Source organism: Ceratotherium simum, chromosome 8 (assembly GCF_057802395.1).
Source record: "Ceratotherium simum simum isolate JZ-2026a chromosome 8, ASM5780239v1, whole genome shotgun sequence".
In the NCBI taxonomy this organism is placed as follows: Eukaryota; Metazoa; Chordata; class Mammalia; order Perissodactyla; family Rhinocerotidae; genus Ceratotherium; species Ceratotherium simum.
In genome coordinates this window covers 6,151,786-6,179,009 of record NC_141907.1, presented here as the reverse complement: position 1 = coordinate 6,179,009, position 27,224 = coordinate 6,151,786, and the positions used below count along the sequence as shown (strand labels likewise).

The 27,224-nt window shown below is 49.3% G+C and overlaps 1 protein-coding gene across 2 annotated transcripts in view; it reads right to left on the bottom strand.

Annotated features, from left to right (window-relative positions):
- EVC2 (EvC ciliary complex subunit 2) overlaps positions 1-27,224 on the bottom strand; it is a 140,500-nt gene that overhangs the window by 39,706 nt on the left and 73,570 nt on the right. For both annotated transcript variants that reach the window (XM_014788876.2, XM_087434907.1), the window contains 6 exons: positions 24,599-24,838; positions 22,157-22,332; positions 19,111-19,270; positions 15,971-16,425; positions 10,014-10,218; positions 5,592-5,714 (listed from right to left, as the gene is read on the bottom strand). In XM_014788876.2, coding sequence (XP_014644362.2) covers positions 5,592-5,714; positions 10,014-10,218; positions 15,971-16,425; positions 19,111-19,270; positions 22,157-22,332; positions 24,599-24,838 — 1,359 coding nt within the window. The remainder of the gene's footprint in view (positions 1-5,591; positions 5,715-10,013; positions 10,219-15,970; positions 16,426-19,110; positions 19,271-22,156; positions 22,333-24,598; positions 24,839-27,224) is intronic.

Genomic DNA, 27,224 nt, shown 5'->3' with positions numbered 1-27,224 from the left:
AACCAGAAAACCAGGTAAAGTACGTGATGCATAGATTTCAGACACTGGACAACAGGCAGCGCAGGACTGGGAAACCTGAGAGAAAGGAGATAGACAAGGTGAGCCCCACAGCTGCCCCAGCTTACAGCTTGGATGCGGTTCCTAGGATGCAACGTGGGGGGCTGGGTAGGGGGAGCATGGGGAGCCCAGCAGGCTCGCTAGGTTAAGAAAACAAAATCAGAGTTTGGGCGGCCACTGTGTCTAGAATTTGTGGGACCAATTCCCAGGGAGGAGGGAGCTGCACGAAGAGAGAGGGAGAAAGCGCCTGAGATCTGCAGGGGTGTCCTCAAGCCTTTGGCTGGGTCCTGTGAATGCCTGAAAAAGACAGCGACGCGAGGCCAGGGAAAGAACCACCAGAAAACACCAGGCAGAGCAACTGCTGGACCCCCACAGAGCTGGGAAGAGTTGCACCCCACCAGCCGGAGTGAAAAGACCCCGCAGCACACAAGGCATCGGGCAGAGCCCCCAGCAGGGTACTGCCTCAGCGGGGGTCAATTAGCCCTCGGCTAAAGGCAGCTCTTGACCCCACCTAACCAAGCTAAAAGCAAGTCTTGAAAGGATAAAACTAACCCCAAATAACTTTACATGTTGAAACTCCAACACTATTAAAGAAAACACAAGAAAATCCAGTACCCAGTATGTAAAATACACCATGCCTAGGATCCAATAAAAAATTACAGCACATGAAAAGAAGCAGGAAAATATGGTCCATGACCTGGAGGAAAATCAATCAGTAGAGATGAGAGAGATGATGGAACAAGCAGACATGACACTGGAATAGCGATAAGAAAATGAAATGAGGAATAAAGATTGGAAGGGAGGCTAATAGCTGTTATTATTTATAGATATTACGACTGACTATGCAAAGAATCAGCAGAATCAACAGATAAGTCCTCACAACAATCCTAAGAGGTAGGTGTTTCCATTACCCACACTCGAAGGACGAGTATACTAGGGCACAGAGTGATTAAGTAACTTGCTCAAGGTCACACAGCTAGAAAGTAGCCGAACTAGGACTTGGACCCAGCTCCAGGGATAGAACCAGGGAGTCTGGAAAGACTTATAAAAATTAGTAACATTTCTTTACACCAGTATCAAACAAGTAAAAAATATAATTGAAGATAAATTATCATTCACAACTGCAATCAAATCTATAATGTATCTGAGAAGCACCACAGAGAATACACAAGATCTTATTTGTGAGATGACCATAAGATTTATCCCCCAGTTGAGAGTGAAAGGGAGAGCTAATGGGAAGGGACAAAGGGGACACTGGGACTGTCCCAAGCAAATCGAGATATATGGTCACCCTATTTATGGAAACAATTGCAGATTCTATTAAAGATCCTAAAAGAAGATCCAAATAAAATAAGAAACATTCCATCTTTTTGGAGGGGAAGACAATTCTCAAATTAACCTGTAAGTTTAATGCAATCAAAACAGAAATTTTAGGAATTTGATTAACTTATTCTAAAATGTATATGCCCTCCAACATCCTCCAGGTTTAAAACTGTGCATCTGTGAGTTTGTAATGAGCCCATCATAAGGACTGGGTGTACGTGGTTGAGTATCCTGTTTCTGATCACAGGTGCACCCCAGCCTCTCAGGACAGCTGCCTGTGACCAGAGCTGACACCTCACTCCATTAACCCATCAGCTGTGCAGAAACAGTAGGAAGGCAGGAAGCTCACATTTGTCTGTCTGTCTGTCTCTCTTTTCCTCCCTGAATCAGTCATACAACTCTTTCTGAATTAGTCACACAACCATTCATTCAAGGTGGAGCTCGGATTAGTTAGGAGGATCTTCTATCTGAGAGCAGGATGCGAACTTCCAAATGGCTGAAGCACACATTGGCTGCTCATGTGACACGGAGAAGATCTCAAGAGGAGAAACCTACAACAGTGCCTGGCCCAGAGAGCACACTCCACAAAACATCCCCTACAGGAGGAAGTGGATGGAGAAGAGGGAAAGGGAAGGATGAGAAGGGCAAGGAAAAGAAGGAAAATGGAAGAAAGGGAGGGGACGTGGGGAAGAACACTAGAGTCGTCTTGGGAGGCCGAAGCTGTCTCATTGTCACAGCTAGCTCACTGTGGTCACAACGCTGTGATGGAAAGGCACGGGGAAGGAGGCAGACACACCTTGCTCGGTGTCTTGCTCGACCCCCAGCCCTACCACTCACTGACAATGTGATCTTGGGCAATTCTCCCAACATCTCCGGAAGGAAGAGTCCAGACGAGGCACATATCAGCCTGGAGTTGAGAGTTGGGGGCATCTGACACGGATCCTAGTAAAGAAAGGGGGCACTCAGCATGTGCTCCCAGCTTGCTCTGCAGCCCCCGCTGTGAAGCCAAAGTCCCTTTGGGTCAGCACACTGTCAGCCAGGCTGGGGCTTTGCAGTGGGTCCCTGGGCAGTGGTCAGCAAGACCCAGCTCCACCTCTACGGCTGCGTGAGCTTTCAGGGACTTCCCAGTCCCGAAACATGCTCACAGAACTCTCAGCTGCTGCCTCTCACACTGAGGGCTGTCATTTCTCTCTGCAATTACCCTGCAAATGAAAAATCTGACAACTGCTGCTCGGATGTTAGGAGACGCAATCGATCAATTTCGGGAGGCACATCAAAGCCGCTGACTCGGGAGCACCTATTCTATTGGCACTTGCCACAACGAAACAGCTGATTTTGAAGATCACCTGTCATTAAAAGGTCACAGCTGACAAATGCCTCTCATCTGCCTTCCTCCGGATTACGGCGCATATGGAGCTGCTCTATTATTGGAAAAAACTAGCACTGTAGCGCACTCTAAAGTTAAAAAGCACCTTCCTGCCCAGTTGCTCCTCACAAAAACCCGTGACTAGTGGGTTATGATTGTCACAATCCTCATTTTACAGATGTGGGAGCCAACGCACGTTTGTCCCGCATTGCTGTGGAAATAACCACATTTCGTGGGAACATTCCCGTCAATTGTGGTCAGGACATTCGGCTGAGACGCGGCCTGGCAATGCCGAACAGAGAGAGAGAGCTTTAGGTTCGGGTGCTGGATCTGCCCCAGCCTGGCTGCAAGGACCTGGGCAGACTCATTAACCTCTCTGGGACTCAGTTTCCACATGTGTAAAATAGGGATATTGATTGTTCCTACTTCTTAGGGAAGTCAGGAGGGTTAAAGCACGTAATGGACTGAAGGAGAGACAAGCCAGCAGAGTGGCAAACACACAGGGTCTGAAGCCAGACGCCGGGATGTGAGCCTGGAGCTGCTGCACCTCCTCGTGCTTCTCCAATACAGGGGTGACGGTGGCTTATTTTATGGGATGTGTGATGTCATTAAAGGAAAAAACACGTGAAGAACTTAGCTCTCAAATCACATGAGCTCTTATTAATATTTATATATAACATCTAGCTGATATATGTAATATATGTACCTATTGCAAATGTGTGATATATATGTATACATAAAGTGTTCAGCAAGGTGCCTGGAATGCCACAGAGCCTCAAAAGCAAACAAGAAGTCAGCACTATTCTTATTAAAATGCTACTATATCTTAAGAGGGGAGTTAAGTTCTTAAATCATTGCATAAGACGAAAATGAAATGTAAATCACCCTTGAAAATGCCAGTCCTTCCTCCAGAGCTGGGGTAGATGGCTGCGTCTTCCGCCCACGTGAAGGGTCTGGCTTGTGCTGAGGACAAATGTACGCCTCACATGGAAGTGAGAGAGGTGAGCTCGGGGCAGGTGGGCTGAGTCTCGCTCAGGGAACCATGGAATCTTCTCACCCAATCAGTCATCCTGTCCCTCTCCTCCGTCAATGGCGCAGGTGAGACTCAGCCCGTCTTCTCGGTCCGGCACTGGAGACCCTTCCCCCTTGGGTCTGCTCTCCCAGCCCCTCGGGAGACCCCGCACTCCAGCAGCCCAGCCTTTCATGGGGCCGCAGGTTCTCTAGGCTTCCTCAGAACTGGCACCGTGTCCTCCGGCACGGCTCAGGCTACCCATTCTCTCCGCCAAACCAAACCCCAACTTTTCCTTCTTGGACAGCCTCCACCTTCAGTCAAACAGAGGGTCACACACCACCATGGATGGGAGGAAACACCCCACTCCGACCCCCATGCCACTATTCCCTCCCTGTGACGGGAGCTCAGTTAGCGTAGTTCCTGCCTCTCCTCCCCGCTCCTCTCCTCCTCCTCGGGGAACTGGGAACACACTGGGCGGGCTTGCTCAGGTCTGCTCCGGGATCTCCACCTCTGCTCTGCTCCCCCAGGGCAGGCAGCCCCCGGCCCCCTGGGGACACCTGTGACTGGGTGACTGAGTCTAATTCCAGGGTTGTTTAGCGAGCCCATTTGGCTCTCACACTAATTTCTATCTTCTGAATTAACCTTTAACTATATGAAAGATGATATTTTCACCTCTACCTGCCTTACTTCTTGTCTTATTTCTCAATTTTATATGGAACACGAGTGGGACTAGGGGGGCCACTTCTGGGGTCCCTTAAGACATCAACCACCTGGACACACCTGGAGGGAGCCCTTGACCTTGCCCAGAACAGGTTCTATGGCTCTTTGCCAGATCATGCATTTGTGTTCTGAGAAATACACTTACATTAAAAAAAAATAAAAATAAAAATCAGGCAAAGGACATGGAAAGAAGGTAGAAAGAAAAACAGCAGCTCAGAAACAGGGTTTGACGTCCATTCTCTGAACGCACTCCTCCTGGGAACCTCTGCTGAGGGCTGGGGGAACCAGCGGGCACCAGGCAGTGCAGACACGGTGCCTCCTCAGAGACCTAACCTGGCTCTCCTCCTACAGTCGACCACACCGCCCCCACGCCCAGCCCGTCACCATCACATCAGCCTGTTCATTTCCTTAGTGGCGCTGACAGTGGCCTATAACCTAAGTGCTTTTTGTCCATCTCCCCCAACTAGAATGTGTCCCCAGGAGAGCAGGGGCCAGGATGGCCTCAGTCATTGCTGCAGCCCCAGAGCTCGATACGATAAGAGGGGACACCTGAGGACAGAGGCAGCACCTTAGGACAGCTAAGAACAAAGTTCCTTTATCCAGGTAAAGAAAGGTGGAAAGTAATTGTGGGAGGAGGGAAGAACACGGATGAGCACCAAGTGGTCGTGCACGGCGTGTGCAGGAACGCACACTATAGCTAGGGAGTGAGGGGGACAGGGCTGGGGAGGCAGGCCAGGCTACTTGTGGGGGCACGGAGGAGGGGGCGCAAGACAAAAAGAGAGATGGAAGTAAAGCAGCACGTGAAAACGCCTCAGCCCAGCGCCAGGCACAAAGGTGGCAGCACCTACGGGCAGTGGAGGCAGCAGAAGTGAGGTCTGAAGGATGAACCGCAGACCCCCAGGTGGAGAAGTGGAGGAGAAGATCCCAGACAGAAGGACCGGGTGGAAAGGCCTGGAGGACAGAGGTGAGTCCATCTGCAGGACCGCAGTTGAAAACCACGGTGCTCGGTGGAGACGGACAGCAGTAGCCCCCAAGGGCCTGTGCCCCTGCACATGGGGTGGCCGTGAGCCCAGCGTGTGCGGTGAGGAACAGCAGATGAGCAGGAGCACTGACCTTTTCAACCAGGTCTCCAGAGGCCTGTTCGTCAAAGAGCTGGATTTTATCTTGGATGCACTTCTTCAAAAGGTCTATCTTGCTCTTACTCTTGGAGCGCGGCTTTCTCGCCTTGGACTGTTGCTAGACAGGGTGAGAGGAGACAGCGGCAAATAAGTGCCCGCCAGCAAGTTCACGCAGCCTCCGAGTCTCCCAGAGCCAGGAGAAGCTTCTGCAGCTCACGGCACCGCACAGCTGTCTGAGGCTGAGAGGGGAGGAAAGATGGAAGCCTTCCTGGAAGGAGCTCAGGTTCATGGGCCTCCAGTCTTCACACACTTGGGTGGGCTCCTCCCCGCAAGGGAGCAGAGGGACTCTAGTGGGCAGAGCCAGAGCCCTGCAGTCAGACAGACCACGGAGCCAACCCAGGTCCACCTCCTCCCCAGCCGTGGGACCTCAGCCCGTCAGGCTCTCTGAGTGGGGAACAGGATAGAAGAGGGCCCCGTCCCTGTGAAGCCTACACAACATGGAGAAGACAATCAGTAAACGTGAAAACAACAAATAGACACCCTCAGATGGCCAGTGAGCACCATGAGAGACAAGGGGCCGTGACGAGAGGGCGGGAGTTATCTGACGCTGCGAGGAAGGGAAAACGCCTGCAGAGTGAACAGCTGCTGAGGGTGGTTGTGGCGTCAACTCAAGGAGACACTGTGCATGCAGAGATCAACGTGGACGGATCCCCCCAGACTACAGCGTGCACAGCTGCACACTTCACAGATGTGAGCAGTGACACTGCGGCTGAGACCCAATGACAGGACGGGGTCAGGCCTGCAAAACTCTGAAGCAGCGGGTTCCAGGCCCTGAAGAAGAACAAGCTGGGGCTTGAATGGAAGGAGCAAGGGAGAGAGCGGCTGAAGATGAGGCCATGGGCGCTCAGTAAATTACTATTCAACGAATGAAGGAGTGCAGCAGACGCTACAATCTCTGAGCCTCAGTTTGCACATCTGTAAAACAGGGATAATAATATCTACCTCATAGGATTACTACAAGAACGTAGCACAACATAACATCAACGTAACAACATAACATACTAAACAGAGCAACATAACACAATATAGCACACCACGACACAACGTGATGAAACACAACAGAATATAACATAAGAATACAACAACAGGACATGACATAACAGCAAAACATGACCCCACACAGCACAACACCCCTAAGATGCCCAGTGCAATATGTGGCAGGTAGTCACTCCCCAGTCAGGGCCGGTCTCCTTCCCTTCCCAGCTTGCCCACTGGCCTTTCTCCTCTCTCTCACCACATCCCTTGAGGCCCCACAATCTCCCAGAGCCTGCTCTAGACCTGGACTCGGGCCTGCCCATCAGACTCTGCCCCAGGCTCCTGAACAATCACTTAGGCTGCCCATGACAACAACACAAGAGAGGACACTGTGTCCTCAGTGCCTGCCCCAGCCCGCTCAGAGGAAGCAAGCACAACACAGTAATTCACTGAGTCCAAAAGCCCCCATTTGACAGAGGTGGACACTGAGGCCAGGAGAGCAGAATTGGTGGCCTAATGCCACGTCATGGGAGCCCTGAGAACTAGACTTCAAGTTTCCTAGCTCCTGAGCCTACTCTCGCTAAATGCCCAGGCTGGGGTCAGCTAATTCCATGAGTAAACTAGTTTTCATCTCCCAATCAACAGGGATAACACCAAAAAGAGGAAATTGTGGGTCAGCGCCCCTTAGGAATAGAGCCAGACTGGTGGGAAAGACTCTGAAGCCCAGAGCATGGATTGGGCTTGGGAGGGGATAAAGCTAAGGTGGGTGAGGGCAGGGGCAGGGGCACGGGGCTGATCACGTGCATCTCTTCCCAACCCCACGCACAGTGATGTCAAGTTGGTAGCTTGAAATTGGTCTTGGAAGGAGTACTTACACCAGGGAAATGGGTAAATGCTACAAATCGGGGTTTCCCTGCCCCCACCTCCCCGAACCCCCCCCGAGGGTCAGTTTACCAGCACACGTCTGGTCAGGGGCCAGACCCCGTGGGCCCTGAGATCACGGCAGGACTTATATCCTGGCAGAGGGAGCCACGGAAAGCCTTGAAGAGAGCGGGTGGCAAACTGACTCGTGCATCTCTTGAGGAGTCTACCGGGTCCTTTGAAGCTCATTTGGAAAATGATCTGGGAGCCCTGGGAGCTACTGGCAGATACATCAGCCATTAGATACTGTCTCTGTTTAGGGTCCTGAATCCAAATAGAGGCCAACACGGAGGAAATTGGGGGGTTACCTAGTGGCGAGAAGACAGGATGGGGGAGGCCCAAGGGAATGTTAATGTATGGAGCACCAGCTAATTCTTTTCTACATATTAGACCACCCAATTCCCACAATAATCTTCATTATGCCCATTTTACAGATGAAAAAATAAAAAATTAAAATTTCTTTAAAGCGAGAGCTCCCCATCCTGCTGGCCTGCAGGATAACTCGCCCCCACTCTCAGGCTGGCAAGGGAGGGCCTGGGTCGCATGCGCTCAACCTGGTGATGCAGCTGCTCTCCCTGCTTGAGGGGTAGCCCGGGGCCAGGGGCTGGGCAGGCTGGACCAGCCTCTTCTCTTGGCCCCAGGCCTCAATGCTCAGGGAACGGCCAGCCAACGTCGCCACCATCTGCACCTCCACATTCTCCAGACGGTGCCTACGAAGGGAGCCAGGCTCAGCCCACCGCAGACGCCAGCCCCTGCCGACCTGCACTTTCCTTCTGGCAGATGCTGAGCAAGCACGCTTCACGCCCGGGGCAGACGCATCTGTCCCTCTGAGGCAGTGTGTAGGGCCGTTTCCATTTCAAAACCGAGCACCTGGGACAACTTAAAAGTCATAAACTTAACTCCTGCCAGGATCGGCCCCTGGTCAGCTCAAAAGCAGGGGAAACACACCTCACTTCAGTTGTACGGAAATATTTTTATTCATTGTTCCAAAACCTTTAAAAAGATTTTTTTGATAATTTGTCCCTAGCTCTTTAGCTTCCACCATTTTATTTATCCTGCATCCTTTTAAGAACAGAAATAGAAAAAAAAAATCCTCAATTATTTTTAATATAAAAGAATATAAAAACTTCCAAGTTGTTTCTGTCCACTGTTTTTTATTCAGAAAGGATATGTCTGATATTTTTTTCTCTGAAAGGAAAAGCAGGGGGTTTAAAGTCATAAAATACCAGTTCTAAGCCCAGGTCTCCTACCTCCTGCCAACCTAGGTCAGTTCACTTTTCCTCTGCTGGTCGGTTTTCTCATTTGTAAAATGGGCACATAACACCTACCTCCTGGCACTGCTGTGAACTTCAGGTAAGATCAGGTAAGCTGCAGTGATTTTAATGTGTTTTCAATCTCAACAGATCATCACCTCACGGGAAGCCCCGACACTGTGCACACATCTGGTGGTTGACTGGTTCAGTCAATAAAATTAATTGCTTTCCTGCTATGCACCAGACACTCTCCTAGGTGCTGGGTATAGAGTGGTGAATGGGTCAGGGAGCTTGTCTGTAGTGGGGACACAGACAATGAGCAAGTCAAGAAACCAGGACATTCCGGACAGCCGTCAATCATATGAAGACACAAAACATGGCTGCGGGATGAAGAATGCCTGGGGAGAGGGGTTTTTGGGTGGGTGCTCAGGGAGGCCCTCTGTGCAGGCGACGGGAGCTGACGTGGGAATAGACCACAACAGTTGGCCCTGTGATGTTCTGGGGGAAGCGTGTTCCTGGCAGAGGAAACAGCAAGTTCAAAGGCCTTGTCTCAGGTCGGGATCCCCAGAGGCAGAGCTGGAGACAGGGACTGGGGCGCCCACGGTTTCCTGAGAGAGGGCTCTTCAGGAGCATCATGTAGCGGGTAAAGGAACCAGGACAAGAAGGGGAAAGGGGCCACGTGAGGCAGGGGTCTCGGGTAAGGTCTGGCCTTGACTGGTTCACGGGCGCTCTCGAGCAGACACTGCACCCAAGAGTCATCTGCCCTTGTGGCACATCACAGGTGCTCACTAAAGGCAGCTGTCAATCACCATCCTACACGGCCCAGTGGGAGAGACACCCTTCTCCTGACCCACTTGAGCTGAGGTGAGCATCCTATCGTGCCACCTACAGAAGGGCCCGGCCTTTTGTACCTGAGTGAGTCACTGGCTGGGAGAGGGGCGTAGCTGTGAACTGTGAGTGGCCGACACTCACGGCCACTGGTGGACAGTGCAAAGACCCAAGCACCAGTGGTGTCCACTACAGACCTGAAGGTTAGGACAAGCTTGGTGGTTCCAGGAATAGCAAGATGCCAACATGGCTGGAAAGGAGAGGACGGGGGAGGGTAGGATAAGATGAGCCCAGGGTGGGCGGGCGGGCCAGATCCCGTAGGACCAGCAGATCAGAGACACCCCACCCCTGCAATCAGGCCCCCGAGATGTCCATCCTACCTGCAGCTCGGGGGCAGCCAGGGCCTGGTCCAGTTTCAGGAACTCTGCTTCTCGCCAAGCAGTCTGCAGTTGCTGCAGCAGGACTCGGGCCCGGATTTTGGGGAGGGCCAAGCTCCTGTCCATCTGAGCGAAGCAGCCGTGAACTTCCTGCCGCATCTGGAGCAGCTCCTCCTCAGACAGGGAGAAGGCCGAGGAGCAGAGCTTCCTGGCAAAGCAATTACAGGGATACGCTCTCATCAAGAGAAAACACTGGGGGTTGTGCTGGGTGGGTGGGGGGAGCTGGAAATTTAAAGCTCAAAATCTATGAGTGAAATGAATGTCAGGGGAAAAAAATCATCTCCTTAATCATGCACTCATTCCCCAGGGATTTCTTGAGCACCTAATGTGTGCTGTGTGAGACACATCACACTGGAGCTGAGAATAAAAGCTGAATGAGACAAGATGTGCCGGAATCTGTGAGGAGCAAGAGGCCCTCCAGAGCTCATGACCTTGAAGATAACCTGGTCTCACTTCAGAAACAGACATGAAAACAAAGACCACCCAGTGAGCCTGCTGAGCAGCACACTGTGAGTAGGAACAGTGCCCCAGAGGACAGATGCCCCACTCAGCTCAAGTGGGTCACGGAATGGGGGGCCCTTGTGCTCGGTCTTAAACGATGATGATCGTTTAGAGAAAACCTGTTCCACGCTGCAAGCAATGAGTGACTTACTGTTAAGGGTTGAGGTGTGTCCCCCAAAAAAGATATGTTGAAGTCCTGACCCCCGGTATCTGTGACTGTGACCTTATTTGGAAATAGAATCTTTGCAGATAGAATTAAGAAGTAGGTTGAGGTCATGTTGGAGTAGGCTGGGCCCTTAATCCACTAAGACTGGTGTCCCTATGAGAAGAGGAGACAGACAGACACACAGGGAGAAGACGGCCATGCGACAAGAGGCGGAGACTGGAGTGATGTAGCTACAAGCCAACCAGTGCCAAGGATTGCCGGCAACACCGGAAGCTAAGAGAGAGGCAGGGAGCAGAGCCTCTCCTCCAGCCTCCAGAGAGAGCACGCCCTGCCGACAGACACCTGATTCAGACTACTGGCCTCCAGGACTGTGAAACAGTACATTTCTGTTGTTTCAAGCCCCAGTTTGTGGTAATTTGCTACAGCAGCCCCAGGGAAACAAACACATTTACCTACAGCATCGCTAATCCTCCTGACAACTCAGTCCTCAATTTACAGATGAGGAAATTGAGGAACATCCCCCCTTCCTCTCTGGCAAGGCCCACAGCCCACTCTGCAAAAAAGAATGGCCACAGCTCACTTCCTGCCCTCGGGACCCAGTTGTGGTCAATGAGATGTAAGGGGAAGTCTGCTGGGCACTTCTGGACAGAATTTCCTCCCTGACCCAGGACGGAGCAATGAAAGAAGTCTTTGCTCTTCCTTTTTGCTTTGGGAAATGTGTGGTGCGTCTGTTCATTTATTCATTCAACAAATATTCTCTTTGGTTATTCTGGCAACGTTCGATCAGCACTGGCTGCATAAAATATGCTTTGTGGATGTTTTAAATTCAGAAATATCTGCAGGAAACTACTGTGGGAGGCGAGAGCCGGGGCTACCGCACCCAAATCTCAAAGTGGGAGTGTGGGACTGCGGCTCAGCTGGGAAGTTCTCTCGTGGAAACAGACAGGACCTCCAGGGCTGATATGGGCCCCCAGCCAGGAACAGTCTGAAGGCCCCGAGCCAACGTTGCTGACACCCCTGTCTTGGATTCCACGCTCCATGGGGCCCATGGATTTTTTACAGGATCTCAGGAAACTGCAGCTGCTACTCGTGGAGAATCTCTGCCCCTGTGTCTGCTGGTTATACGGAATCCAAAGGGAAAGCAACTCTGAAATGAATCCGAGTCACAATTCTTCCCCACCTTCAAACCAGATCAGCCCTGGGTGGTCTTGTCTTAACCTCTACTACACAGGCCCCAAGACAACACAGAAATACAGGAGACGGGGTCTTTGCCCTGAAGGAATTTAAAATCCAGACAGGAGTTTAGGAAATAAGTCTCCAAGACTGCTTTCCTTGGCGAAAATATGTGTCCCTATTAATTTCTGCTTTATTCGACCAGGTTTACAGCAACTCCATCTTGCTCGAAATCGAGAAGCTTATAAAAATGTGTTTCAAAACTATTGTGCAAAGCCATTTTTACACAATGCCTCAGAAATAAAGGCTGCAAGCTTTTGGAATCTTAAATAAGCAAGGTATGTACGCAGACTCACATTGCGTGCATTGTGAGTTGACCCTCTTTAACCCTTAAAAAAATCATAAAGAGTTTTCTGATAGCAAAATGAGATTTCTCTTTTCCTGGTGAATGACCAGATCAGCAGCGGCTTTAGTAATACTCCCTGCAAATGGATCCAAATGAAGTTGAAGAAAATGACCATCTGGTAATAGGAATGTCAAGTCTACTTCATATGCGTGGAAGGGTCCAGAGCAGGCTGGAATGTGTAGAGACTTTAGTGGAATGTAGGTTGAGTTGAACAATTAGTGCTGAGAGCAGTTCATGGGAATAAGAAGTGGCGTTTAAGGAACTGATTTTTCTGGGCTTGGAAGAGACAGCCTCTTGTTTGTTCAAGAAAACAAACAGTAACAGAGATTGGGAAACAAATGAGGAGAGACCATAAAGAAGAGATGAGAAAGAGCCGAGAGGTCACTTAATCTATATTAAGACAGCATCACTCTCTGCAAACACCTGGGACCTCTTCTCCCTGGCAGCAAGGGCAGTCCTCAGGGAAGAGTAGAGTCTAGGAGAAGCATTAAATCTTGAAGCCAGGAAGATCCTGGTCCACGGGAGGTAATGGCCACCAAGGATGGAGGGGCATTGCAGAAAGGTGCTATGCTGTCTGATGTCCTTCAAGGGTTCAGGAAGAGGCCAGGCCTCGGTGCAGACGGGGAGGACCACTGATGTTGAGCACACAGAGCAGACAGGATCAACAGAGAGGGAGGGCAGTAGATAGATTGAGAGGGACTGGGCAGATAGATTGACAAGGACTCATTCCCTTCCCTCTCCCCCAGCCCAGACCCACCACATCCCTTCCCCAATCCTACGTCGGGGCAACCATTTCTACTAACAGGGCTATCGATTCAGAATTTAAATTGTGACTAAGATTCAACTTAAACTGCGGAGTGTCTATACCAAGAAAAGAATACTAAAAGGACTTGGGTTTTGTTTGTTTATTTGCTTGAACGAGGTTTTCAGGGTTTGTTTGTTTGTTTAAAGGAAAAGCAACTTTAAGGACTATTGACTGGTGGGTCTGTTGGTCAAAGGGAAAAGAGGCTCTATGTTATTGCCAAATGGGCACAATTACGTCATTACACGTAAACAGTTATTTAGTTTCTCTAAGTAAATAGACTGTGTAGATGGTGGTCACTGTTTATCTCCATTGTTGCTGTTGGTTTTTTCATTTTGTTCCTTCACACCAGGCACTGGTCTCCCCGCTTCACACCCAGATAAGGACCAGGACCTCCTATCAAGCTGCGCCAGCCTCAGTCTCCCCCCACCTCGGCAAAGCACCAATGGCTCATCTCTGGCTCCCAGTACCAGGTCGGCAGCTGGCACACAAGACGTACCTCCTTCAGAGCCTGACAAAGCTCTTGATTCTCCATGGTGTATCCCAATGTGGTTAACCGCTCATGCTTCATTTATCATAGTCAGCTATTTATGTTTCTGTTTCCCCAGATAACCTGAACCCTTCCAGCACAGGAATGATGGTGGTAATGACAGCAGCTACCACTTATCATCCACTTATTGTGGACCAAGCGTTAGATTAAAAGATTTAAATATACTAGCTCACGTAACCTCTCATTGATGCTGTAAAGCTGGTATTTTCTAGACATGGCTGATGACCTAAACTAGAGCCACTTCCTTACCCCTTGTTGCTCAACTTCTGTTTAGAGGGGTTACTCTCCAACAATGTTGGGGATAGGAATGCCCCCCGCCCACAGCCCCAGGGAGAGAACTGCAATTGGTCTAAGGCAGGAAGCAGCAAACTACAGCCCGTGGACCAAATCCGGCCCACTGCCTGCTTTTGTTAATAAAGTTTTATTGGAACACCGTCAGGTTCACTAGTTTATGGATTGCCTATGGCTGCTTTCACACTACAAAGGCAGAGTTGAGTAGCTGTAATGGAAATCACATAGCCCTCAGAGCCTAAAATATTTACTATTTGGCACTTCATAGAAAAATTTTGCTGCCCTCTGGTCTAAGACACTCATGGCCACTTCACTCTCCTTGTTAGTGAATGGTTAGGGATAGGCTTACGATGTAGTCCTGTCCAGTAGGATCGAAAGGGTCAATGCCTCAGATGTTAAAAGGAGATGATGAGTGTGACACCTAGCGCTGCAGCAGCTATTCTGAAACCATGAGGGGATGAGCCCAAAGACTAAGGCAGCACATTGAGGAGAGTGGAGCAGAATGAAGGTGAGAGCTGAGTCCTTGCTAGTGTGATTGAGCCACTGAATCAAAACTGGAAACATTCACCTCCTGAATTCCTCTTATAAAGTATTTTCTTCACCTCTTAAACAACCTGATAGATCCTGTGCTGCTGAAAGCACCCTAAATGATTTAGTATTGTCGTTCCCATCTTACAGGCAAGAAAGATGAGGCTCACAGAGGTCAAGTAACTTGACTACACTCAGACAGCTGGTGATGGTGCTGGGATTCAAACCCAGGTTTTTCAGTCTACACTGCCTACATCTCATTCTTCTCCATAGCCACATACTGGCCACGTCTGGGGCTCCTCCAGTTTCCAATCCGGTGTGCCAGCCCTAAACAGCTGCCAAAGTCTTTGTTGGTTTCTATCATACCACTAAGGGCCCCCTTTTGGAGCCAGGCCAAATCTCAGTCTGCACGAAGAACTGGCAAATGTTGCAGGGAAGTAAAGACTGTTGAACTTGGCCCCTCTGGAATTTCACTTCGACCAGTGCTCATCGCTTCCACAGCTCTCCCATGTCTTTAAAAACATTACTTGTGCAATTTATTTTATTTTTATTTTTATTTTTTTGGTGGGGAAGATTGGCCCTGAGCTAACCTCTGTCAATCTTCCTTTCTGCTGAGGAAGATCAGCCGTGAGCTAACATTGGTGCCCATCTTCCTCTATTTTTTATACGGGATGCCTCCACAGCATGGCTAAACGAGTGTGCGTATGTCTGTGCCCGGGATCTGAATCTGCGAACCCTGGGCCGCTGAAGTAGAATGCACAAACTTAACCATTACGCCACCGGGCCTGCCCCTAGTTGTGCCATTTATTCATTATTTTCTAGTTATTGCAGCAAGAGTGTTGGCCAGCTGTGACCTACTACATCCTATTCAGAGGTGGAAGTCATTACATGGTTCTAGAATTAATAACCAAGATAAATGGCCCAAATAAGTAATCAGTGAATGAAGGGGCCAGGTGAAGAGATGGTGCAGTGTGTTGTGAGGCCTAAACTGAGGCCCCATATATGCGCTGCCTTGACATCGGGTGAAACTGGGAGGGCCTGGAAGGGCCTCACTGCAAGCTGGCCTCACCACTCTGCTCTCGGGACAAAGTCCCCTCGTCAAGCAGCACTGCTTATCACAGGGACCAGGCACAGGGCCTGCTTATCCCTGAGTAGTGGGCTTCCGTTCCCTGCCAGCCTATGCAATTATTCAAACAAACCAATCACATCCTCCCGGGGGAACCAGGGGGCACCTCACCCTCTTGTTACTACAAAGCCTGCCTCCCACTGCCCCTGTTGTTCACTCTGCAACCTCTGGGCAGCCCTGGGTGGCATGCAGTGTCCCTCTCCCCATGGCTGTGAGTACAGGTGACTCATGAACTGCTGTCGACCTCACTGTCCAGTGTTGGGGGTCGCATGTTCGGCCACCCCCATAACCACAGGTGGGATCCTTCTCTCACCAGTGGGTGGAGAGGACATGATCGAAACATACATGGGTACTCACAGAAAGACCAAGTGCTCCCAGTGTCTCAGCTCTGCCTGCTCCTCCGTTGAGGCCTCCAGAGCGTCGTCCTTCAGTCTCTGCCTCACGCTCTGGACGCCCTCCTGGCCCCTGTCCCTCTCCTCGGCCTCGAGCTGCTCGGCCCGGGCTGCCATCTCCTTGCCGTGCTCCTCCAGGATCTGCTGCAGGAAGAGCCAGGGCACAGTGCGCTTGAGCAGCTCCTGGGTCATCACTGAGTTCTGGAGGCGCCGCAGCTCCTCGGTGGCTTTCTCGGACAGGGAGAGGGTCAGCGCCCTGAGGTCGTCCAGGGCAGCCTGGTCCAGACGCTCCTGCAGCTCCTCCAGGGCGGCGCTGTGGTCCGCCATCAGGCTCCTCCATTGGCCCAGGTACTGGTCCGCACCCTCAGCAGCTCGGAAGGCTTCCCCGACGGACAGCTGCCCCTTCCGCTGCTCCTTGTGCTGGCAGGAATTTCAGAAAGGAAATTAAACAGGGACAGGGCTCGGTGGGGACAGCCCTTTGGGAAAATACTTTGGAAATTTGTTGCAGGAGGCACAGAATGTCCATAGCCTTTCCCCAACAACATCACATTTAGGAAATTATGCTTAAGAAAATAACCCAAAATACAGTGAAAACTTCATTGGTTCAACATTTATTCAACACGTGTTTGTTGAGTAGTAAAGCCCAAGAGGCAGACTGCCTGGGTTCAATCCTGGCTCCTCCAGTGATAAGCTGAGTGACCCAAAGCAAGTGTCTTAGCCTCTCTGTGCTCGATTTCCTAATCTGTAAAATGGGGATAACAATAGAATTTGCCTCACAGACTACTTGTGAGGATTCAATGAGTTGCTTAATACGTGGGTAGCTCTTAGAGAAGTGCCTGGTCTAGAGTAAATGTCTGCTATTATTATTACTATGTCCCAGGCACATAGTAACCGCAAATCATGATATTATAAGGGAAAAAAACCCCAAGATCCATCACAGGCAATTTAAATGAGGAGGTCCAGGAAGGCTTTTAAGGAAGGAGATCCAAGCGAGACCTGAGAGATGAGGTCATATCTTAATTGGGTTAAGATACAGGGAAAGAACATTCCTGGGGGAAGGAACAGTAGGCACGAAGGCCCATGGTGGGAAAAAAGCTGACATGCATAAAGATGTCCATCATGGTGTTATTTATAATACTGCACCTGCAGATAATCTTGGTACTATTTTGTGAGGACACGGGTTGATCTGCCTTTTGTTCATGGGTCCTGGTGATCAGAGAATGCCAATTCCTTCATTCTACAAATACTTGCTGAGCACCTACTCTGTGTCCTCAGCCCTGGGGATACAATGTCAACCTTCATCTTTGTGGAGCTATGTGCTAACTTTGTGCCACTCACAAGATTTATCAAAAGCAGCTGCAAGAACTAATATTCACGGAAGACCGCTGGAATGTCTGCAGTGCATCCATCCTCCTAGATCCAAACCTTGAATCAGGCCAGAACATCAGAGGAATGTGGGCTTGGGCCCATTGTTTTGATCCTTTAGCAAATGGAGATGGATGAGGTGATGCTCACGGATGCGGTGGAGTTCAACAGTCAAGGTAAGAATCACGGCTTTATGTTGGGCCCAAAACTTGATAACAAAATGCAGAGTTTCTATCGATCAAATTAAAGTTAGTTTCATTCCCTTGCCTCCGTCCTGAATGGTACCTGACAACCACCTAGATGTCATCCTGTACGTTCCACACATCCTCTGAATCTGTCCTCACCCCCGGCCCAGGGCATGTCGCAGTTTAGGCCCTCGTCAGCTCTCACCTGGCCGAGCACTGGAGTCTCCCATGGGTTTATACCCCAGGATCCTCCAACTGGATCCGACAGGCTGCTCACAAGAGCTTCCTAAATCCCAAATCTGATCGCATCCTCTTCTCCTGAAAATCCTTCAACGTTCCCCACTGTCCTTGGATGGAGGGTGAATCCCTCAGCCTGGCACACCATGCCTTCATTCCTGGGCATGCCTCCTCCAGCCCCTGCCCTCATCCCTCCGCAGACTCCAGCTCCTCACGTTCTCAGAGCTCCCAGGCACAGCAGGGCATTCTGGGTTGACTGCTCCACCTTAGAACAAGACACCTGCAGGGCCCTTTCCAGCCTTGTATGCATCAAACGTGCATTTGTCACTCAGGGTTCAGTTTATGCTGCGCCTGCTCGGTAAAGCCTTCCTCAGCAGAAACAGTAACTTCCTCTCTGTTAGAGCGCATTGTGTATGGCGTGAAGTGAGCACATCATGATGCACTTATGTGATTATGTGTTGGTCTCTCCTCTCTCAAGGCGGGCAAACAGCTGAGCAGGTTAGAGTCAAGGATAAAACTTAGGCCCGAAGTCAGACAGGCCTGGGTTCAATCCCATGTCTGCCACTTACTAGATATTTGACCTTGGCCCCATAACTTCATGCTGAGATCTGAATGTTCGTGTTCCCCCAACACTCATATGTTGAAACCTAAAGCCCGATGTGATGGTATTCGGAGGTGGGGCCTTTGGGAGGAGGCCTCATGAATGGGTTTAGTGCCCTTGTAAAAGAGACCCTGCAGAGCTCCCCAGCCCCTTCCACCACGTGAGTACACAGCAGGAAGTCAGCAGTCTGCAACCCGGAGGGGGCTCTCCTCACCAGAACCCACCATGCTGGCACCCTGATCTTGGACTTCCAGCCTCCAGAAGTGGGAGAAATAAATGTTTGTCATTTAGAAGCCACCCAGCCTGTGGTGTTTTGTTATAGTAGCCTGAACAGCTCTCTAAGCCTCAGTATCTTCATTAAAAAAAAAAGAGAGAACACAGTAGTTACTACTTCACAGGGCTAACGTAAGGATTAAATAAGATGTCTTATATAACACACTTAGCACTATCATTGTCATTATCCACTCAAATCAGCACTCCCATTTCGTCGCCCAGGCAGACTTTACTAATCCACCATGGCTCGCTCTCTGCTCTACTGAGGCTGGATAGGACCTGTGGAACATTCTGAAAATCAAGCATAGATGGCACATCACGACACCTGCCCAGTCACCCTCCGGACCCTAGCTCTCTGACAGCAATGCCTGGCGTGGTACCTGGCACTCAGTGGGTGTTCAGAAACGGCTATGCAAAGAATAAAGAGCATAATTCCTTAAATACCTTTTGCAGCATCTCTCGTCTTCTCTTAATTATTAATTTCTGGTGGAGCTTTCTCTTTTCCTGCTTTAAGTCATTGTCCAACTTCTGTTTTATAGAAAAGACTTCTGTCTGAGCCCGCTCCAACAGCACCTCCATCTGGTCTTCATCCAAGTACCCTGCTCTAGGGGAAAAGAGGCAGAGTTAGCTAACGCCCTCCGCAAACTCACCGTTAGCTGGACTGCGTTGTGGCTGAACAGTCATCTCCACAGTAGTTTGGTTTGAATAGGAGAATCTTTACCCTGCAGGAGGAGAAGGGGAAGGACACTCAGATGTCACTAAACTACAGGAGGGGTCATGTCAGTGTCCTTAGAGATGTGCAGAGAAAGCTCCATGTCAGGCGAGAAATCACCTGTTATGGCTGGAACTGGGCAGGAGTTCTGGGAGAAGGTAACATTCACGGGGACCATGCGGTACAGACAGACTCTTCCAAGAGGAGATGGTGGATTAGGAATTCCTGGTGACAGGAATGGCATAAGCAAAGTCCAAAAGGCAAAGGCAGGGAATACTCTGTGTGAGGGTTAATTCTAGCATCAGTTTGACTGGCCACAGGGCAGGTGCCAGATTAAACATTGTCTTTGGGTGTGTCTGTGAGGGTGTTTCCGGATGAGATTAGCACTTGAATCGGTGGCCTCAGTAAAGGAGATCACCCTCTCCAATGCGGGAGAGCATCATCCAACCCTTTAAGGGATTGAATAGAACAAAAGGCGGAAGGAGGAGGAATTCGCTCCTTTTTTCCTGCCTCCTTACTGAGCTAAGACATCTCATCCCATCTCCTCCTGCCCTCGGACTGGGATTTACGTCATCAGCTCCCCTGGTTCTCAGGCCTTAGGATTCAGACTGAAATATACCATCGGCTTTCCTGGGTCTCCAGCCTGCAGACAGCAGATCGTGGGATTTCTCAGCCTCCATAACTACATAGCTCATTCCTCATCTCTATCCTATGAGCTCTGTTCTTCTGGAGACCCTGACTGATATACTCTGTTGCCACCGCTATTAGTATGACTCTTCCCAGTCTGCTGCATCCCTGGACTGGGCCCTCTGCTTAGCACTGGGTAGATTCACAATGGAAGCTTCCTGAAGGAATGAATAGGTGAATGAATGAATGGTAGATACATGTTTTAGAAATATAAGTCTGTGCTAGCCTTTTATTTATTTATTTTTTTGGTGAGGAAGACCAGCCCTGAGCTAACATCTGCCAATCCTCCTCTTTTTGCTGAGGAAGACTGGCCCTGGGCTAACATCCGTGCCCATCTTCCTCCACTTTATATGGGACACTGCCACAGCATGGCTTGCCAAGTGGTGCGTCGGTGTGCGCCCGGGATCCGAACTGGCGAACCCCGGGCCGCTGGAGCAGAGCGCGTGCACTTAACTGCTTGCGCCACTGGTGTGCCAGCCTTTTAAAATAGAATTTAAAAATCAAAGGTAAACCACATTTCCCCGGTAACCGCCTACAACAGTACAATGGGTTGTCGGGCACTTCAGTTCAAGGCAAGGAGCTGTTTCTTTCACTTGAGTGAAAATTAATCAGGAATGTCAAGTCAATTGCGGTGACAAATTCATTAGCATCTTTGGGTAGGGAATGTTCACATAATTTGCACCTTACAGAATCCTCATGAAATAGAGCAAGAGAGCTGCAAAGTTCTAATAAAATTACCCAGGTGGTAGAGCCAATTCATAAAACCATGAATCATGGTAAGAAAGCCAACTTTACAGTCATGTCCCTATTCATTCTCGAGCTTCTCGTAACCTAAAAAGAATAAATTTCATTGTTCACAATTAAAAGAATAAATTTCATTGTTTACAATTAAAAGAATAAGTTTCATTGTTTACAATTAAGCACCTCAAAGACTAGCTGAGAAGAACGGCGGTGGAGGGGTGAGAGGTTGTGATACCGGCCCTGATATCAGTTCCCCTGCGTTAAACCCAGCATATATGGGGTTAAAACCAAAAGCACCCATCCCCTCTCCCTGCTTCTCTAAGTTACATTCATACATAAATATCGTTTTTTTAAACCTTTGTATCCCTGAACTTCACAAGGCAAATAGAAGTTAGAAATTGTTAGAGCCCAGGTGGCCTCATGCTAACATTTTGGTTAGTTATGAGTCCTTGGAAGTTTTATTACAGGGAAACTGATGCCAGATCCACCATCCACCACGGAGACAGACAACCAAGGACACCCACCTGCGGATTCTCTTATCTCGCCATTCTCCTCCCTGCAAGCAGCCTCACAAGGCCAAACGTGGGCTGGTGGGAAGGTGCCGACCTGCAAAGTCACAGCTTCCCCTCCCCTACCTAACACCTCAAATAAAAACCCCTACCTTTTTTCCTTTGGGGAGGTGGATCTGAGTTCTAACTAACTCCCATCTCCTCGTCTGGCTGCCTTTCGATAATAGTAAACCTCTTTCCTTGCCACAAGCCTGGTGTTTCAGTTTTTTCTTTATACGCCCTACTGTGCGGCAGGTAAAAGAACCTGTGTTTGGGTTCCATAACAGTTGTGCTGATGAGAACCTGCGTCACCACCATTCACCTGACTGCATGGTACCCCAGTGCTGCTGAGAAAAGCCACTCAGGATCCAAGACCAGCATCTATATATTTACACTTCATTCCAAAGGTGCATGCGAGAGCCAGTAGTGTGCTAGAGGTCAAAGAGAAGTGGGCTCTCCCATTGCACAGTTAACAAAAGCCTCCACCACTGATTTCTCAGTGAAACGTTGAGGATTTGCTTTACAATAAACCAGGGTGGGGAGGGATAGCTACATCAAGATTGGCCATGAGTTGGCACCTACTGAAGTTGAATGACAGGCACAGGGGAGGTTCACAGTACGGTTGTCTTGACTATCGTGTATGTTTTTAAAATTCTATAATGCAAAGGATTCTTACAACTAGAGCGTCATAAGGAAGGAGTGGCCAGTCATACGATGAATGAGCAGAAGTCTATGTCCTTGGCTGAGGGACGTTGGGGCGAGGTGGGTCGTTTGCACCATTTGGGATGGTTTTCGGGTTTACCTCTCATGTTTCTGGATGAGAAGGCTCAGCTGAGCGGCCGCAGTGCTCAGAAGGCCTTGCACCCGGGTGTCTGATGACTGTATGTTCTGGACCAGGTACTCCCTGTGGCCAAATCTTTTACTTAGATGATATCTCTTACTAGCCTGGAAAAAGTCCATTAACTCTTCTACTTTCTCCTGTTTAAAAAGAAAATCGAGAAAATGCGCTAATTAAAATTTAGAGAAAATTCTTTCTAGACATGTAAAATATTACTTTTCCTTTCTGAATAAAATGCACAGGAATAGAAGCACTGGGATTATCACGTTAAACCTCCCTGCCCTTCACAAAGGCTTATAGGAATATCACAGACTAACAAGAAATCAGGGCTTTGAAAAGTGCATTCTAGACCCAGATGGTAAAGAGTTATCAGAACAGCTTCACTGCCCTGAGAAACGGAATGTAAATGTTACTGTCAGTCATTCATCCTTCACCCATGCACAAGGTCACAAACCTCCATGCGGAGTTCCCAAAACACAGCACCACAACAGGTGCTAAGTTCTGGGATAAATGACCCCCAGAGCACCCACACTCAGAGGAGACGAGACGAGCACAGTCACAAAGAGCAGTGAGAAGTTTTTCTCAATCTACAAAATGAACAAAACTTGACCAAACACAAGAGAGTAATAATAACCAAGCTTATAGTGGGTGTCTTTTCTGGGCCTGGCACTGGGCCCAGAGTGGTTCTTACCTCAACTAACTTAATCTAGAGAGAGAATACTATTATTCCCGTTTCACAGATGAGGAAACTGAGTCCACATCACACAGCTGGTAAATGGTTGAGCAGGGACTTGACCTCAGCAATGAAATGCCAGGGCCTGTGCTTTAACTTCATAACAGGCTGCCTCCAAAACCCCAGCTGTTAACCGGTGCCACAGTAATTAGACCAGCAGTAATTAGAACATTAGCCTCAGTGGTATTATCCCGCTGATCGGCTCTGCTCTCTTTTCTCCATCTATGGAAATATTGTCCATGCAATGGTTACTGAAAATATCATCACTTGGTTCAATAAGCTACATTTGATGTCACAGACAGTGTCTTTTCCACACAAAAACTGTCACATTTCCAGTTGTGGACGCCTGAGAACTGGCACTATCGACAGTGGAAGCCAAACGGTCCCTCAGATGTGGCTGAATGCCAGCATCTCCCCATGAAGTGCCGGCGGCAGAATTACTATAACAGGAACACTGCAGTGATACTCCTATTCTCCACAGAACTGGGTCCATGTGAGCCGGCTGACCTGTGTCCAGCATGGAAGGAAACGCACAGGTGGCGTTCTCAAACACTCCAACAGCTCTGGTCAGAGAAGTCTGTGCCAGGGTATCATTATCACCTGTGTAGTTACTTCTTTGATCCTAGCAGTAACACTAACACACATTCTTTCTAACTTGAATGTTCTTGGCCATTGCCCACCATGAGGAATAAAACAACAAAACCTGTTAATATCTGAGTGATGCCGTGGGGTCTGAACACGTAACTAGGAATATGATAGAATTCTTACTTTATTTACTCTCACTGGAGTTTTAGTGGGAAAAACGTAGATCAAAATGGACAGGCGGCTTGTTCTCTTCCCTTCTGGGAGCCTCCTGGGAGTGGCCCTCTCATCCCGAAAGGCTCACGGTGATCACATGGTCTTCTCCCGCCATGGCCCTGCTCCATAGCGGCCCTCACTCACCGGGCCTGGGCCAGGACAGAAATCTGGCACAACACTGCACACCAGTGATTTCACTCTGTGTGTGTGTGTGTGTGTGTGTGTGCATGTAAAGTGCTTCATGCCGGCCTCATAAGAAATTCCACAGCAATGTTGACAATCTCAGATAAACTGTCTTCACTATCATCTAGGAATTTATTCAGTCTGGTTCAGCAACATTCACACTCAAGCTTATATGCCAAAATACACACAAATTCACCCAGGAATATCTAGACACAGATCGTAAACCCTACACATACACACACACACACACACACACACACGTATATGCACAGATATATTTCTATTATTTTAACTGCTATATAGGGTAGACATATATTGCACCAAGCACTGGCTTTCCATGAATCAGCTCTTTAAATCTTCATCACACCCCTGTGAATGTGTTCTATTACCCCCATTTTACAGGTGAGGAAACTGAGGCTCAGAGAAGTTAGGCAATTTGCTTAAATTCACACAGCTGATGGGTCATGGAACTGGAATTCACATCCAGGTCAGCCTGAGCCCAAGGCCTGTGCTTTAAGCCACCATCTGCCCTGCCCCTCACCCCCACATTAAGAGGTGGAAGGAAAAGAAGGTTAGTTCACTGGTACACAGCACCAAGAAGAGGCAGGACTTAACTCTGGGAGCAGAGAAATTCACTGAAACAGTTCAGGAAACTTACTCTGCCCTCATGCGAGCCTGATTTGAGGCATTACCTGTATTTTAGAGTAATCTTGCAGCAGCATTTTAGCTGCCTCTGGCTTCAGTTCTCCTTTGAAAATAGCACTTTTTATCTGGGTAAAAAAGATATTGTGCAGTTCGTTTCTCTGAAAAATCGCCAGCTGCCTGTGAGCCTTGGCAAAGTCTTCCTCCTGCTGCAGGGCCAGAGACCGCCGCAAGCACTCCTGCTCCAGGCCGTGGAGCGTCCTCAGGAGGCTGCTGCACTCGACAGCAGACTGTGGAGAGAAGAGGCAGCACGTGAGAGACTGCTACACCGACACAGGCATGCACAGGCACACGCGTGCACTCTGCAAGTGCACACATGCAGACACATTCACACGTGCATGCACACAGTGCATATGCATGCACACAGCAACACACATTGCACACACACGTGCATGCATAACACAGGAACATACACATGCATGCACACACAGTGCATACATATACACAGAGCAACACACATGCATACACACGGAACACACATGTGCGCGCACACACACACACACACAATGTCCCAAGCTGACAATGATGAGGCTGCTAAGCTCTGGGAAATGCTATTGCAACCTATCCTCCCCTGTTATCTTAATGTTTTCCAGAACAATCTCAAAGTGGAAAATTCAGAGGGGTGGAAATTTGCATATCAAACTGCCTGTAATAGCCTGTAAACTGGAAATATCGGTGGACTGTCCTGTTGGGCTCTCAAGCTTATTTCCATCACCTTTCATTCCTAACTTAGTTTAAGAGAAGAATACCAACAATCAGGCCCAAGTTGAGATGATTTGTGTAAAAAAAAAAGGCAAAGAGGAGTTAAGAAATGGCCACATGAATGCCTACACTTTTTGTGCTCCAGTGTGAGGGAAGGGAGGAGACTCACCTTGACTGAGTTCCTGACATGTTCTCACTTCCGTTACCTCAAAGGACTCACATCCCAGGAGGGAAGTGTTATTAACTCCACGTGCAGAGGCAGGATTCTAAGCCCACCCCCAAGACTCCTGGCCCCTGGTGTAGACGTCATGTAAATCCTCTCCCCTTGAGCGTGGACATAAACTTTGACTACGACGGGACAGTCATCCTGTGATCAGGTTATTATGGCACAGGTGAAGGGGACTTCACGGGTAACTAAGGTCCCTAATCAGTGGACTCGGAGTTAATCAGAAGGGAGATTATCCTGAGTGAGTCTGACTTAATGAGGTGGCAGTCCTGAAAAGAGGGACTGGGCCCTTCCTGAAGAGAGAGACACTTTCCTCTGGCCCAGAAGAAGCGAGCAGCATGCTGTGAACTGTCTCTGGAGAAGGGAAGCCGATAGGAGCGAGGGCCTGGCTCTACAACTGCAAGAAAGTGAATTCTGCTGGCTATCAGAATGAGCTGGGACCAGGACCCCGAGACCCAGAGGAGAAGACAGCCCAGCTGAGACCTGGATCTCAAGCTTGTGAGACCCTGCAGAGACCCCAGCTAAGCTGTGCCCAGATCCTGACCATGGAAACTGAGATGATAAGTGGGTATTGTTTTAAGTCGCTAAATGTGTGGCCATGTGGTATGCAGCCACAGAAAACAAACACACTCCACTTTACAGGTGAAGAAACACAAACTCAGAGAAGCCAAGGGTCCTTCCCCAGTTCCCACCAGTGCTCAGGAGAGGAGGGAAGAAGCTGAAAGCAAACCTTCAGGCTCCAAGTTCAAACCACAGACACTGGACAGTGCAATGTGTTGGTGGAGCCAAGTCAGGGGAAGGTACACAGGGGAAGGTGAAGCGAAGGGCACAGCAATTTCAGCAGTCAAGGTCCAGAGGGCATGGTCTCCAGGGGGGGAGCGTGGGGTGGTGGCTGGGCTGGCTGAGCAGAGACTCAGGAAGGCAGAAGGCGATGGTGGCAGAGGGAAAGGGCTGTACCTCTTCTGGCTAAACAAGATCGGAGTGCTCTACAGCTGCCCGCATTCTCTGAGCTCAGTGAACAGTGTTGCTATCTCCTCAATTCCCCAAGTCACTGAGCTGCCCGCCTCCACTTCCGATCACTCACAAAGCCAACCAAGGTGACACATTCATTCCATCTTTCCAGTTCCATGTACTGACTTTTCAATTTGTTCAGAATCCGGCCCAGAAAGAGGAGTGTTATTTATTTAGGGATCCCCCACAAAAGCCCAGAAGCCAACACATGACACTCCCCGCCCTCAAGGTGCCCACAGCGCAGCCTTGACTGTGGGATGTGAAGAGCAGTGGCCACAGGGCCAGAAGCCAAAGGACTCCCCTTCGCATCCCTCTTGCCACATCTCCAGGATCCGTCCCAATATTAATGGTTTGCCTCGGCCACCAGAAAACAACATGGTCTTTTTTAACAGCTGATTTTCTAAAAAGGATTGGATTAGACTTTTCCGAGTCACTCTTCTGGAGAGAAGGGGTTCTTCACAGCCGACTTTATCTGAAGTAGAGAATGCACTTCACCCACAACCGTGGGGTGGGCCGTGGGGACGTTCTGCTGCCGAGGGAGTAGCTGGTGCCCAGTCAGGGTGATTCATCCATCAAAGTGACCTTCTTTGTTGACAGCATGAAATTCAACAAGCATCAAACCGCAGTCTATTCTAATTAATAGGGTTGAAATATGGGGTAAAATCCATCTGGCTTCT